The sequence below is a fragment of the Phocoena sinus genome, chromosome 1, assembly GCF_008692025.1.
Source record: "Phocoena sinus isolate mPhoSin1 chromosome 1, mPhoSin1.pri, whole genome shotgun sequence".
NCBI lineage: Eukaryota > Metazoa > Chordata > Mammalia > Artiodactyla > Phocoenidae > Phocoena > Phocoena sinus.
Genome location: NC_045763.1, coordinates 132,263,565 through 132,280,144, shown reverse-complemented (window position 1 = coordinate 132,280,144; position 16,580 = coordinate 132,263,565). Strand labels below are relative to the sequence as shown.

The following is a 16,580-nucleotide window of genomic DNA, read 5'->3' as shown; positions in this document are numbered from 1 at the left end:
TGAACAGGCTACCCTGTGTTGTATTTTAGACAGTGGGACAAGTGAGTTAGGCACTTTTTGCGGCCTTTTTAATGTTTTCCCCACCAATATTGATTAACGAATGCTATTATTTTATCAATAAACCAATAGTTTAATGCATGTACAGTGGTTTGGAGTGGGAATTTTAGAGTCTCCAATAGGACTGGATTGTTGCCTGGTCCAAACCAGAGGTTTCTCTTTTTATTAAACTAATAACTTTAATTTCCAATCTTATTTTTCCTTTTCTGAGGTCAGTTGTTGGGCTTCTCTAGCCAGTTTTTCTAAGTTATCATTTGTAGAAATGTCCCTTTGGACCATGACAGGGGTTTCACTGCTCTTGGTTCCTTTAAAGACAGCATACCTCATTAAACGGGATCCCACGATTCTTTTGGTGGCCGTAATGGCTATAAGGCAAAGAAGTTATCCCCATTCCACAGGGTCCAGTTGCTGCCTATAATACCCTCTGGGTTGGTGGTGGTCCCTGTGTTATGGGGTGAATACCCCAAGGACATTTCCTTTTTTTTTTTTTTTTTAATTATTTTATTTATTTTTGGCTACGTTGGGTCTTCGTTGCTGCGCGCGGGCTTGCTTTAGTTGCAGCGAGTGGGGCTGCTCTTCGTTGCAGTGCGCGGGCTTCTCATCGCGGTGGCTTCTCTTGCTGTGGAGCATGGGCTCTTGGCGTGCGGGCTCCAGTAGTTGTGGCACTCAGGCTCAGTAGTTGTGACTCGGAGTCTCTAGAGCACAGGCTCAGTAGTTGTGGCGCACCAGCTTAGTTGTTCTGCGGCATGTGGGAATCTTCCCGGACCAGGGCTCAAACCCGTGTCCCCTGCATTGGCAGGTGGATTCTTAACCACTGTGCCATCAGGGAAGCCCCATTTCCTTCCTTTTCACAAACAAAAAGGAAAAAGGGAATCTGGTAATTGGGATGCCCAAGGGTAGGTAGGTTCATCAAACTCTCCTTTAAGGCCTTAAAGGCTATGTCATCCAGTTTTTCCCATAAAATTGGTTCAGGGTTGTTGCTGTTGTAAAGTAAAACATATAGAAGTTTGGCCATAAGACAGAAATTTGAAATCCAGCTTTGGCAGTAACCAACTAGACTGAGTTTGGGGTTTTGATAAACTTAGGACACCGTGAAACCTTCTGGATCTAGGTGTAGCCCTTGTTCTAATATTAGATACCCTAAATATTGAGTCTTCATCTGGGCAAACTGCAATTTTTCCTTGGCAGACTTATGTCCCTTTAATGCTAAAAGCTTTTGCAAGTGGATGCTATCTTGTGAGGAGGCTTGAGAAGAAGAGTAAAGAAGCAAATCATCCATATATTGCAACAAAGTAGAACCTCTAGGGAACTTTATATCATGCAGATCAGCCTTCAGGATTTGTGAGAAGTAAGGATATTCAGTAAAACCTTGAGCAAGCATTACTGCCCAGGTGAGTTGTTTTTCTTCCCAAGTAAAGGCAAAATGGTATTGGCTAGCTTCAACTGGAATACTAAAGAATGCATTGTATAAATCTGTTACAGTAAAGAATTTGATTCCAGTGGGAATGGATGTTAGTAACATATGAGAGTTAGGAACAACAGAGCATGGAGGGATAACAACATTGTTTATCACTCAAAAGTCCTAGACAAAACCCACCCTCTGCCCTTAGGTTTTCTCACCAGTAAAATGGGAGTATTACAGAAACTAGTACGAGGGATAATGAGACCTTGAGCCTTGTAATCTATCAGGGATTTTATTCCTTGAAGAACTTCTTTACTTAAAAGATATTGGTTAATTTGGAGAAGAGGTTTTGAGGAATCTGTTTGAATCTTCATGGGAGGTGCGCTGTGAATTTTGCCAATATTAGTTAGAGATTTTGCCCATAAGGAGGGTGTTAGCTGATTCAGTAGTGATAGATGATCAGTGTTTCCAGGGTCAGCTCTAGTACCATCAGAAATGGAACAAATAAAAGATGTCAGAGTCATTTGTTTTTTTGGGTTTTTTAAATAAATAAATTTATTTATTTATTTATTTATTTATGACAGTGTTGGGTCTTCGTTGCTGTACGTGGGCTTTCTCTAGTTGCAGTGAGCAGGAGCTACTCTATGTTGTGGTGCGTGGGCTTCTCTTGTTGCGGAGCACCGGCTCTAGGTACGCGGGCTTCAGCAGTTGTGGTTCACGGGCTCTAGAGCGCAGTCTTAGTAGTTGTGGCACGTGGGCTCAGTAGTTGTGGCTCATGGGCTGTAGAGCGCAGGCTTAGTAGTTGTGGCACGCAGGCTCAGTAGTTGTGGCTCATGGGCTTTAGAGCACAGACTCAGTAGTTGTGGTGCATGGGCTTAGTTGCTCCGCAGCATGTGGGATCTTCCCAGAGCAGGGCTCAAACCTGTGTCGCCTGCATTGGCAGGCAGATTCTTAACCACTGTGCCACCAGGGAAGTCCCTCATTTAGTTTTTATAAAAGTAAATTTAGGGATTTCAAAAGTTCCCTATAAAGGCCATTGATGTTCTAAATTATCTTTGGTTAGGTTGGTCCATTTAGTTAAAAATGTGCATGAAGGGCTTCCCTGGTGGCGCAGTGGTTGAGAGTCGGCCTGCCGATGCAGGGGACATGGGTTCGTGCCCTGGTTCGGGAGGATCCCACATGCTGCGGAGCGGCTGGGCCCGTGGGCCATGGCTGCTGGGCCTGCGCGTCCGGAGCTTGTGCTCCGCAACGGGAGAGGCCGCAGCAGTGAGAGGCCCGCATACCACAAAAAAAAAAAAAAAATGCATGAAGAAGGACCTTGGTTTTTAAATGTAAAATTGGCCAGAGTCCCCTCAGGGCAGGGGACACCCTCAAAATATTTAGGTAACTGGGATCCAAGTTTTTCTCTAGAATAAAAGAATAATTTTCAAACAGCTCAAATAGCTCAAACAGCCTGCAGACATGATACCAGCCAGTCCTAAGGGAGCAGTCTGGTACAGAAGGAGCCAGGCTGAAGACTGCACAGCTCTAATGAAACAGCCTAATTCTGAAGGAGGCAGGCTGAAAGCTTAATAGCACAGTTCCACTAGAGCAGCCCAATCCTGAAGGAGTCAGGCCAAAGGCTTAACTGGCACAGTTCCAATGAAACACCCCCTGTTCCAAAAGGAACAGGCTGAAGGTTTGCAGTTTTTGCCAGGACAGCATGATTTCAATAATCAGCCCAAAGTGCCAAATGAGTACTTAACAGGCACTACAGAACAGGCACTTAAGCAGAAAGGACAAAGCCTTACAATATATCCTGAATAAAATCTTGTGAGCTTCAAAACCACAAAGAGGGTGCAAGCTCAAATCCAAGAGAAAAACTTACCCTCAAACCCCAAGGTCTGCAAAAAAAGCAGTTAGTGACAGTGGGTTCAGTGTGGGTACTGCACCTATTTGCTCACCAGCCTTGGAGTTGTTGTGGGGGTCTTGTCTGGATCCCCATATGGGCCACTGAAATGTTGACCTGAAACAAATAAACCGTCAGTTATTTCTCCAGCAAAAGTGGGTTTATGCAGGATCACAGAATTGCAATTCAGGGTTTACAATCATGGCGAGGCACAGGCAAGTTCCCAGCAAAAACGGAGAAGAGAACTCTTTTATAGAAGGGTAGAGGAAGTTGGGGGAGCTATAGTAAACAAAGAGTCCATGACTTTTTCTTAGCTGAGTTGTGACGGTCTCTCATTGGCTGAGCTCTTGCCAGGCAAAAGAGGGAGTCTTTCTTTTTCCTGCTGGGCTCTGCTATCATCATCATAGGATGTGGGAGCTCCCCCTTCTAATCTCCCTACATAATGTGTCCTTTTTTTCTCTGGCAGTTTTCAAGATTTTCTCTTTTTCACTCATTTGTAGTAGTTTATGATGTGATGTCTTAACGTGGTGCTGTGCTTTTTTCCCACTGGAATATTGAGCTTCTTAGATTGTGGGTTTACAGTTTTCAAATTTGGAAAATTTTTAGTCTTATATCTTCATATACCTTTTCTGCCCCTTCTTTGTTTGGGATGCCAATTACACATTTACCAGATTGTATATTGTCCTACTGTTCACTCAAATACTAATCTTTTTTTTCTTCCCAGCCTTTTTTCCCTCTGCTTCAGTTGGGATTTTGTTTTTTCTGTGTTGTCACATTTATTGGTGTTTTATTCTTCACTGTTTTAACTATTGTTATGCCCATCCAATTAATTTTTCATTTCAGATACTGTACTTTTCAGGTGGAGAAATTCCATTTGGTTTTTATACTTCTGTCTTCCATTTCTCTTCTCATTAAGTTCATTGTTTCCTTTTAAATATTGGAATATAATTATACTTGCTTTAAAAGTCCTCATTTGCTACTTTTATAGTCTTTGTCATTTCTAAATCTGTTTCTGTTCATTGAATTTTTCCTCGTTATAGGTCATGCTTGTTGCCGCTTGAATGCTACACATTGTGAATGCTTTATTGTTGAATGTCTAGATTTTGTTGAATTTTTTTAAGAGTATTGAAGTTTGTTTTGACAGAAAGTTAAGTTTTTGGAGATAAACTTGATTCTTTTGACACTTGTTTTTAAACTTTATTAGGATGACTCTAAAGTTGCAATTAGCAAAACTTTTTCTTAAAGGACTAATATTTTAGTCCTTGCAATTAGATATTGCAAATATTTTACACTTTGCAGGCCATATGGTCTTTGTTGCAGTTCCTCAGTTCTGCTACTGTAGTGCAAGAGCAGCTATAGACAATATATACCCTCAGTCCTTGGTATGCACAGGAATTCGTTTAAGGACCCCTGACAGATACCAAAATCTGTGGATGATCAAGGAATTCGTTTAAGGACCCCTGACAGATACCAAAATCTGTGGATGGTCAAGTCTTTTATATAAAATGGCATAGTATTTACATATAATCTAGCACATCTTCCTGTATACTTTAAGTCATCTCTAAATTATTTATAATACCTAATAGAACATAAATGCTATGTAAATAGTTGTAAATGAAATGGAAATAGTTGCCAGCAGATAGCAAATACAAGTCTTGCATTTTGGAACTGTCTAGATTTTTTTTTTTCAAAATATTTTTGATCCACCATTGGCTAAATCTGCAGATGTGGAACCAGAGGGCCAACTGTAAACTAATGACCATGGCTGGGTTCTACTAAAACTGAAATACAAAATACAGGCAGTGGGCTGGATTTGGTCCACAGGATCAATTTGCTGATCCCTGGTCTAGAGAAACATTTGCCTTAAGGCTAGTTTAGCCCTACTGATAAGGCATGACCCTTCTGGGGACTCTGCTAAATGCCCTGAATGTCCATTGAGGGCACTGAATGTTCTCTTCACTCTGGTTGGTCAGAACTCAAACATCTCCTAACCCTGTGTGAACTCTGGCATTTGATAATGTTGTAGGTTCTCAGTGGTTGTACTTTCCCTGTTCATTGTTATTTGCCTGGTTTTGTGTAGTTTCACCCTATGAACACACAGTTGTTTATTCTGATGTACAATCAAGGGGACCCCAGTACAGATTCCTGGAACTCTACTTTTAAGTAGCTTTCTCTTCTGTGATACTTTGCCCTACAAATTCCAGCTGCCCTACAGATACTCTGTGCTTACACCTCTGTCTCCTCAACTTAGTCTGCTATGGTCTGCTCAGATTCCTCTGTGCTCTATTTGGATTCCCCTTCCCTTGCTATGTGTTCCAGAAACTGCCTCCAAGCAGAAAGCCAGGGGGATTAGAGGACTGACCTTTTGTGTTTCTCCTCTTGTAGTGATCACAGTCCAGTACTGCCTGTTGTCCAGTCGTGTCTTATGTATTTTGTTCAGTTTTCTAGTTGCTTAAAGTAGGAGAGCAAATCCATTCCATTTATTCTATCACAGCCAGAAATAGAAGTTTTTTAATTACATATTCATATATCTAGTGAAATTGCTTCACATTTAAAATCAATTATCTCTAGGAATAAATCCTCCAACTGCAAACTAAGTGAATAATTGTTACTTCTCAACTTGCTCAGGATTTTAATGTAGTAGCTATAATGGCACTTTTGTAGGCAAGCTGGCAAAGAGGAAACTGTTCCAGTGGATGCTAGTTTTGTTTTAGTATAAGTTGACATATATCTCTGACTTTATAAGCAAGTTGGTATATGTTTATGTATGTGTCTTCTGCTTTTATAAAAAACTTGCTGCTAATTTTTCCATTGTCTTTTCTTAATCTCTTTATCTTAAGAAGAAAATAGTAGTTGCATTATTATCTTAACCTTGAGGAGGGCTTTGCAGCAAAACTGCCTGTTTCCAAGAAAGAGGGAGAAAATAATGAGAATTACTGGCTGGCATTTTAATTTTATTTCGCAAGTAAAAGCAACCTATTCAACCAGAACTTACATTAGGGCTCTGGCAGGGTATAGCTACAGCTAAGAGTTACTAGTCATGCAAAATGCAAACAAGAATCACTCAAAACCTACAGTGATAACCTTGTACATATCACTTCTGTACCTCTATGCTAAAGTAAAATACCTGGTTTTGTTTTTCTGTTGTGTGTAAAAATTCATTTATCTTAAGCTGATATCTAGCTATCTGAAAGACAGTTTAATCCTAAATCCCTTTTTAATAAGTTCATGGTCTTTGGAGGGAGGGGCATACTGAGAAGTGAAGCTATTATTTTTCTTTCATTGTTTGTTAATTTGAATAGTTTTGAGTGTTTCTAAAATTTCCTTGGACACTCTGTCACCTATATGTTAGTCCTAAAAGACGATTCCAACTGGGCAATCACTTTCTGCGTTGGCTTATTTGTAAATGAGATATTTATCTGTCTCCACAGGAAAAGGTGTTTAGAGTTAACTCTGGTAGCACCTAATATGGCCACCTATTAATGCCATAATAGTCCTTGGGTTATAAAAAGACATCGTTTATTTATGTTGGGTAGTCATCAGATGTCTTCCTTCTTGGGTTTAGTGTAGTAATTGTACAGACTTCAAATCCCTCTTATGTGGTGATCTAACTAGATTTTTTTAATATGTATTGAGCATACTCTTTCATACTGTATATCACATTTTTCAAACATTCTTCCACTAAGAATTACAAATTTATGTCATTCATAATCTCTATAACTGGCAGAAGTGGATTCCCCCTTACCCTCAGGGTGAATCTTCATCTCCACCACGTTTTTCTACCTTCTTCTGTATTAAAAGGTGACTAGAACCAAAATGGCAGAAAGAGAGAGAGCTTTGGCTTATAAATTTTTCGTTATCCTGACATTATGTGTTCCCATAGCAGAGGGAGCAATTCTTGGTGACTGCAGCATCTAATGATGGTAGTTGCTTTCTTGGAGACAGGAGTCTTTCTTCAAACAGAAACTAGATTGATCTGTTTGTAGCTTCATTTCTGGATGGTGCTCACAGAAGAATCATTTCTGGGTTCTCTGGTGGCAGTTGTAGTGTAAAACAGCTTCTTTAAAGTTCTTGCTAGAAAGAAATCCACATTACACCACAGTGCCTCTTTTTGTTTTCTGAGGCAGACTTAGAAATTCCACCTCTGGAGAAGCTCAGAGTGAGTTATTATATTCCCTAAGGATACCTCAAACTCTTTCTGAACTCAGTTTACTAAAAGAGTAGTTAAATAAGGGGCATTTGGGAATATCCCTTATTCCAACCACACACACCCTCCCCAATATGGAAGTATTAATTCTATGCACATTCAGCCCCAGTGATAGCCCATAATTCCCCGAAGTAGATATTAAAACTAATTCTACTAGTGAATGTTATATTACCTGTGTTACTATTTTCAAGAATACATGTGCTGATCTAAGGGAAAAGCTCAGCTAGGAAAATATCAGTGTAGGGGAGAAAAAGTTTTCCCTAATCCTCTTAGGGTCCTTGGCTGGGTTGGAAGATTATGCCGACAGAGACAGATAAACAGGAGAAAAGCATGCAGGTTTATTTAATATGTTTTATATGACGTGGGAGCCTTCCTAAGGAAAAGAAGACCCAAGGATATAGACCTGTGTATTTTCTGCTGTATTTGTGAAGAGTGGGTAGTCATGTAGCAATGTGATAGGTTCAGGGTTGTGGGTAATTGAACTCAGGAGTAGTCAGCTGTGGGGAAACTTGGCAAGGCCTGTTTATTTGGATTCTTCGTAGCATTCCTCTGTCGTTGGAGATAAGGATGCTCCTTTACTCTGGTTATAGGGAGGGTACCTCCCACAGGAGGGTTTTATGACCTGTTTTAGGGGAAAAGGGTGAGAGATATGGGAGGTCAGAGTGACCTTCCTGCTTCTGCCATTTTCTCAAACTCCTTTGGCTTGAAATATTCAATATGCCACGGTGCCATATTTGGGGGTTGTGTGTTCCAAACTCCATCATCAGCAATTCCCATGCCTGCCTCCAGAAGAAACATGTCTTTATTCCTTCTTGATACAACTGACCATTGATGCTATCACCACTGACTGCATTCAAGGAATATTTTGATCCCCCAAATTTGGGGGTTAGTGGAAGAAATTATTTATTTCCTCTTCACCAGTAGCAACAAGGTGAGCATTTTTCAAAAGTAACTGTACTAGGAATCAAAGAGAAAGTTAAAAGATAAGAAATGTAGAAGTTTGCAGAGCACAGATGCCTTGTATCAAAGAAACTAAGGTTTAACTCAAGTTGGCTGAAATAACTTGCCCAGAATACAGATCAAGAGTTTTCTTTCTTCTCTTCATCACTTTCTGATGAAACCTGTAGGGTATTCAGACAGATCCTATCCTTCAGTGAAGTTTGACCACTTTCTCTGTTTTTGAAAGCTATTATTTGGGCTTGGTCTTCCCATCAGCCATATGGCCTCTATGGCAGTTTTGAGTCTGTTTACTTCCTTCTGGCTGCCTGCTCTTAAAAGCGAAAAGACTTGTCTATACTCCCAAGCTCAGAGCCTATTAGACTGTTTCCAATGGAAGGCATGTCCTAGCTCTTCCTACTCAATGAGATTCTCTCTGGTAAACTCAGTCTTGTCTATTTCTTTTTCTACCCTTTCTACCTTCCAGAGATAGTTTTTTCTTAAGGCTTAGAATATTTTTAAAAATATGTTACCACATGCATTCTATTTCAAGTAATCACCAAGGTTGTTAAAAATGCATATAGTGAGTGATAGAATAATTAAAAAGAAAGATAGCCTTCTTTCTCCCAGATGAATATTCACATTCTGTTTTCTTTTGTTTTTCTAATACCAAATAGCTAGCAATAGAGATTTATGCCAATTACTGGTGTCTTTTGGGAGAAAGTGAATGAAGGGGGAGTTTTCTGTGGAAAGGATTTTGTACTTTGTTTTTCTCAAGTTATTCTTATTTTTATTTCAGTCTTTGTTTCTCTTGGCTTTCCTCCTAGTGGCAATCTGTTTCTATTTTTCTTTACATTTAAAAGTTTCCTACTCTGCTTCCAACTTAATTGTTTTTATTAAAACTTAATCCTCAAAATATTGGATTTTGTATTTATAATTCGTAGTTAAAAACATGTTAAAGTTGGTTTTCCAGTTTAGATTGTATTGGCGTCTTAGGGTAAAGTGAAGAAAGAAGGATGAAGATTAAATTATTCTCCTGGACTGCCCTCCAGGGAATCCTTCTCTATACTCTAAAAGTTCTTGTTCTTTTCTAGGAGTCCAATGTGCTGATTGCTGCTAACAGTCAGGGTACAATTAAGGTAAGCTATTTTATACATCTCCATTTTTAGGCTATAACAGACTATAACTATAACATGGAAATGTAGAGTTGTACTAAGCCTTAGAGAGCATGCCAAATCATGGGTCTCTGTCTGCTTGGAAATGGCTTTGATTGAAGGGGAAAAGAATAGGTAGCTTGCAACTATGGGGAAGATGATAGTACTTGTTAGAGGTTATACGAATGCTGAAGAGATTGAAAGGCGGTCAGGATGAAAAACAGATGAAGACTGTTAAGCATTCACGGTGGGGCGAGCACTGCTGAGCTTCTGTCACGCCAGTGCAGCTGCCCCACAGGGTGTTCAGGGAACAAGATCCAAGATACAGCAGCAGATGCTTAGACGTTCACCAGGTTTTAAAATGTCTTACTCTGATTTTACTCTTCTCTTCCTCGCGTTTCTCTTCCTTCTCTTCCATGACAAGGAGATTTTTGCTCAGTTGCTAGGGAAAGAAAAGGTATTCTAGTGTTCTGTTGAAAATTGATTGATCATGTGATCATGCCATTGGTGTAATCTGAAAACTTTCATGTCTCTTTGCTCACAGTATCATTCCCAAATTCATATATAGTTTTCCACATACTTTTCTTCGTAGTTAGGAGTTCAAGGCAGTAAAAATTTTATCTAGTTATACCATTGGATATTCAGCACTTGGGCACAATACATTGGATAAATAAATCCTGAGCTAAGCAGTGAGCTTTTAAACAAAACACCATTTTGGAGGAGGTTTTTAGTACATGGATTTGATTAGCACTTATTCTGTGGGTACCAGTTCTTTCCACATATTCTCTGCTGATACAGAAGTGTCAGGATGCATTTTTAAAAATAATATGTATCTATTTTCCTGCCAGTTAGCATTAATTTTGCCATGGCTTCCTTCCATTCATCCTGAGCGGAGAATGACCCAGCAACCAAGAGAGCAAATCCAAGCCTCACACACTGTCCTACAGAGATGAAATGAGCAAACTCAAAGCAGAACTGCACTGTTAGCTAGTCAAATTAATTTACATGGTATACTTCTTTTTATGCAGCCAGTTTGTCTATTTGGAAAGCCTCATTAGAGAGCCAAGCCTGTGTTCTGGAAGCCTCAAGCAAGATGGTAGAAGGTCTTGGAATCTCTGTTTTAAGTGGCTCTCTATAGTCTCTCAGTTTTTCTTTACTTTATTCTCATGGCAAGACATGTATTGAAAAAGCTGTACTGTATTCTTCAACAAGTTTGGCCTTTGAGGCAATTGGGATTGCCAATGTTTCTACAGAAAGCTCAAAGCTACATACATACTTATAGGGCCTCAGCGACAAATCTAAGATTTTTGTTCAACAGCATTGACCTCTTATGTAAAGTAGCCTGCTTGGCAAATGTAAAGACAAAAAGCATTATGAAAGCACAGATATAAGTCAGGCCTTAGCACAGCAGAAGATAAGTTGCTCCTTTAGTTCTTTGCCACCTAGAATTACAGTCTCCATCTAACATAATCCTTTTTGACAGTGTTCATAATTGTCTGCATGTTCAATGTCCTTTCTCAGCCATTTCTTCTACTCCTTTTATAACTGATCATTGCTTCTTCTTTATTTTATTTATTTTTTATACATCTTTATTGAAGTATAATTCTTCTTATTTTTAGTTTTAGCACAGCTTTTTTGTATGATATGCTACTACTTTAAGTCTAATAGCTAACAAAATATCTCAACATCCAGATGCTTGACTAGAAAATAAATTAAGCAATAGGAAAAGACAAGATTTTAGGTCGTGTATACCTTGATCACTATAAAATGTTTATCAGTGCAAGAAATAAATGGATTAAAATTCTAAACAGCAATACTTAAACTTTTTCTTATGAATGTGGAAAGATACCAACATAATATTCCAAAAATGTTATATTCATGCTATGGATCAGTCAGTTCATTTATCTATGTGTTTTATGTAGTTTATCTTGAAGGCTCCTTTGTTAACTGTGGAGATAACTAATCTGAAAGAGTTCATGCAGCTATTGAATTGAAAGTAAGAATGGATTAATGTCTGATCCCTTCAAATTCTTTGATTTTAGCCAAAGCAGTTGGGAAAAGTCTACTTGATTTGGTTCTCCATTTATAATATAATAAAGACTGATTAAACTCTTCCTATATTTTAAAACTATTTTATTATACTGATTCTTCTTTCTCCCTATTAGGTGCTAGAGTTGGTATGAAGGGTTTACTCAAGTTGAATCGTACTTGATCCGGCTGAAATACATCTGCAGCTGACAATAAGAGAAGACAAACTGTCGTGTGATGTCTCTCCCCAAAGTCATCATGGGTTTTGGATTTGTTTTGAGTATTTTTTTCTTTTCCTTTTTTTCCCTCCTTTATGACCTTTGGGACATTGGGGAATACCCAGTGAACTCTCCACCATCCATGTAACTCTATGGACTTTGCTGCTGTTGGTGGTATGGTTATCTAATTTTTGTGATAGGGAAACAAATTCTTTTGAATAAAAATAAATAACAAAAAATAATAAAAGTTTATTGAGCCACAGCTGAGCTGGGAAACTTTTTGTCCAATGTGGCAAGAGATAATTTTATCTTTTCAAGAAGTAGCACACATGAACTATAGTATAATATACTGATGAATAATTTTTAAGGTCCATATTTCCCCACCTCTTTGGAATTATGCATATCAACATAAAGTATATGGATTCTTTCTGTGAATTTAATGTTTACAGTAGGTAGAAAGATTAATTACTTTATGAAGTTCTCTCTTCATTCTCTGACCAGATTTATATTATCAGCAAGTAGCCGATTCCTCAGTTCCTCTGGATCTGGCCAAGGGTCTAACATTTTGACCTGTTGAGACCACATTCAAACAGAAAGGGAATATCAGTCTGTGACAGCTATCTCTGTCTTTTCCTTTGAAATGTTACCCATAAGGCCCTAAATAAACGCTAAATGTACACAAACCAACTTATTTTATAAAATCATGGCTATCAGATGATAGTCATAGGTGTTAGTACCATTGTGGGGTGATCAACTTTGAGCAAAGGTCAGCAAACTTTTTCCGTAAAGGGCCAGATAGTAAATATTTTAGGCTTTGCAGGTCATATGGTCTCTGCCACAACTACCCAACTCTGCCATTGTGGCAGAAAAGCGGCCACAGACAGACCATATATAAACAAATGGGCATACGCTATTTATGAAATAGGTGGAGGCCCACAGACCATGGTTTGCCAGGCTCTCACTTAGAGGAAAAGAAATTGAAGCCCTATTATCCAAATTTCCAAGCCATATAATCTCTTAGACTGTCTAGTTAGTTTCACACATTGTTTTCAATTTGTAAAAGGAAAGAACTTAAGAGTAGCAGGTCAAGCAAAAGTAATGTGAAGCTTTCTGTTTGAGCTACTTTAAGTCTGAACACTTTTTAGAAAAAAATATAAACAGAATTCTATGCCACATGTATTTTATAGAAATAGACACTTGGAAAAGCTTGGTGTGACAAGTATATGGATAATAAGGGTGATCAGAATATCCCATGTGTCCCTCTATTTAAAATTATTGAAACCTACTGCAGGTGCACATTTCACTATCTGAAGCCCTTGGGCCAAATGCGTTTTGGAATTTAGAACTTTCTGACTTTTAGGAAAGTAATAGGGTACATACACTATGTTTTATATAACACCCTCCAACAGAGTCTGGAGCAATACTGTTTTCAAACACATTAATATTTCTGCAGCAAAATGTATGAATGTTCATGTTATATGAGATTAATACAGACTAAAAATAGTCTTGCATTAGTTCAGGTCAGTTTTTACTGCCAAATGAGTCAGCCTCAAACTTAAGTGAAATTTTTCAGTTTTTAGAGCTTCAAGACAATTATATCTTAACTAACTTCTGGGAGTTAAGAACCTGATAACTTTTGGACTCAATTCTGAGAGAAAAAGTCACTGTCATTCAAAAGTTACACTTGTCATCAACCAGAACATGTCAGTTGGACTTTTTTCTGAGATTAATGAATGTCCTTTTGCAAAAATATAGAAAGAATATTCACAGGTAGATTGTTCACGTAAAGAACTTTACTTAGGCAGATATGTCCAGAAAGACATCAAAATAGAAGCAGAGAGTTAATGCCTCTTTGAATGTGTTTAAATAGCAGATTATTATGGTTTTTGTTTGGTCTCTTTGTTTTATTTCAAGTTGTCAGCATTGTATGGTTATGTTAATTTTCATACATTTGGAAGGTTGCAGTAAGGTACCTTTAGTTATCAAAGGGACTCAATTTTTTAATAACTTATTATTTTAAGAAGGCAGTGTTGTTTTATTTAAATTTGTGTTTAACTCTTTTCCTTGTAAATAGAAACCATTTTAAAATTTGAGTTAGTCTTTGCAGGATGTCAAAAACAAATATTACTGTTTCTTAGAAAAATAACATATTAGTTAACTAAAGCTTAAAGATAATATACATTTTAACACCAAAAAAGCTTTAACTCATGAAGAATATGGGTTTTTATGTTTTTATCTAATCTTTATTTCAGTGTATTTGTAGGGGTTTCTTAGACAAAGTTGCCTTTGTTCTTAGGTACAGAACTCACGCATAAGAAACACTAAGGACTGAAAAACTTTGAAAAGTTCTTGTAAGAAGATTGAGCTACTAGACATCAAAAATTTTATGGGACCATGCCACGACCTCAGAAAGATGAGCATGGCTGGACCATTACTAGTCAAGGAAGAGATGAGTGTGGGATGAGTTTGAAGAGGTGAAGGAGCCCGAAAGATATGTGGAAACTTCTAGGGCATGCTTGAAAATTTGAATTTTGTTATAAAAGCAGTTAAGTGGAAGTGTTAAATGGAATGACACAATCTCATTTATGGTAAATGGATAGATGAGGGCAAGAGTGCAGTTAGGAAGGTGATCAGTCAAGAGTTAATAGTGGCTTGGACTAGCATGATCCAACCTCAAAACCTGTTTCAGTTTATTAGAGTTCCTCTTAACTCCTATATCTTGGAAGATTCTTCATTGATTTTTTTTTTTTTTTTTTTTTTTTTTTTTTTTTTTTTTTTTTTTCCCCCGGTACGCGGGCCTCTCACTGTTGTGGCCTCTCCCGTTGCGGAGCACAGGCTCCGGACACGCAGGCTCAGCGGCCATGGCTCACGGGCCCAGCCGCTCCGTGGCATGTGGGATCTTCCCGGACCGGGGCACGAACCCGTGTCCCCTGCATCGGCAGGCGGACTCTCAACCACTGTGCCACCAGGGAAGCCCCTTCATTGATTTTTAAAGTCATCTTCTCATAATATGCATTGACAACAAAGAATGCAACTCAGCAAATTTATTTCTTCAGTGGTTATGCAGTCCTCAACCAGCAGCAAGTCACTTGGGAACCTCATGACCCAAATTCCTGTGTGCTGTTTTGAGGACACCACTTCTCTAAGCTAAGCAAAACTAGAAGCTGCCTACCCTTGGTTCTAAATATAAAGGTAATTTGTCATTGCCCTTAATGTAATTATGCCCATGTAACTGGGATTAATATTCAGGAAAAGTCTGCTTACTTAGAAATGAGACATGCAGAAGTATTAATTTAGATCCTGAGCCTATCGTATTACACGTGTTTCATGACTGACATTAATACTTACAATAGTAGCACCTTGTAATTCCTATCAGAGCAGTTAGTAACCAACACCTTTGTGGCTTCTGGTTAAGATGTTAGGCACTCCTGGATTCTTGGACTAAAGAGAAAATCATAGTGATCATTCTAGAAATATTTGTTGAGCTCCTGCTTTGTGTAAGTGAGGCACTATGTACTATATACTAAGCATATAAAATAAATAAGACATAATCACTACCCTCAAAAAGTTTATTGTCCAGTGGGAGAGACACATAAGTATAAATATGTAAGTACCATAGTAGACATACATTTTAGATGTACCGGAAAAATATATAATCTAGAGTGGTGGGAGATTAGGATCAGGATAGGGGACTTAGGAATATTTTCCATCTCAGCTGAATCCTGAAAAGAGGTAAAGGAACATTCAAGACCAAGGGAAGCAAAGAAAAAGGCTCGAGTAGCTTCTAGTAGCCAAAGTTGGAACAATTTGAGCAACAAAATAAACTAGTGTTGGATTATAGATTATAACCCAAAATATAAATATCCATGAGTCCATGCTTATATAAATAAATGATTGAATAAATAAATGAAAAGTTTCCCATGCAGAATTCCACATTATGTAGCTATTCCATCCTCAAGGAGATGGAACATAATTCCCCACTCCTTAAGGGTGGGCTGTGCATAGTGACTTCCTTCCAAAGAGTCCGGTATGGAACGAGAGAAAAAAAAAAGATTAACTTTACAGTGGAGAAACCTGACAAATACTACCTTAGCCAGGTGATCCGGGTCAACATCAAAAGTTACGTCGTGTTGATACTATGTACTCAGGATATCATACAATGAAAATAACACTTTAACTCTGTGATCTTCCTCCCTCAAATTCATAAATCCAGTCTAAATGAGAAGAATATCAGCTAAATCCCTAGTGCAGGACATTCTGCTAAATACCTGACCAGTATTCCTCAAAACTGTCAAGGTCATCAAAACAAGGAAAGTGAGAAACTCACAGCCTAAGGAGACATGACTGAATGTAATGTGATATCCTGGATGGGATCCTGAAACAGAAAAGGACATTACGTGAAAGCTAAGGAAATTTAAACAAAGTATAGACTTCGGTTGACTGATCAGTACTGATTCATTAATCAATCAGTATTGATTCATTAATTGTAACAAATGTACCATACTAATGTAAGATGTTAATAATAGGGCAATTGAGTGTAGGCTATATAGGAACTCTTTCTTTGCAATTTTTCTGTAAATCTAAAAGTGCTGTTCTAAGGTAAGTTTATCAAAAACAAAAGTTAAGAGGATAGATTCAGTATGTACAAAACAAAGTGCAAGACAGTAGTGTGAGTTGAAGCTGGAGAAGT

The 16,580-nt window shown here is 38.3% G+C and overlaps 1 protein-coding gene across 1 annotated transcript in view; it reads left to right on the top strand.

Moving 5' to 3' along the window:
- COP1 (COP1 E3 ubiquitin ligase) overlaps positions 1-12,152 on the top strand; it is a 285,059-nt gene extending 272,907 nt beyond the window's left edge. The window contains exons 19-20 of the mRNA XM_032624416.1: positions 9,585-9,629; positions 11,810-12,152. Coding sequence (XP_032480307.1) covers positions 9,585-9,629; positions 11,810-11,827 — 63 coding nt within the window. The 3' untranslated portion in view covers positions 11,828-12,152. The remainder of the gene's footprint in view (positions 1-9,584; positions 9,630-11,809) is intronic.
- Positions 12,153-16,580: the final 4,428 nt, after the last annotated feature.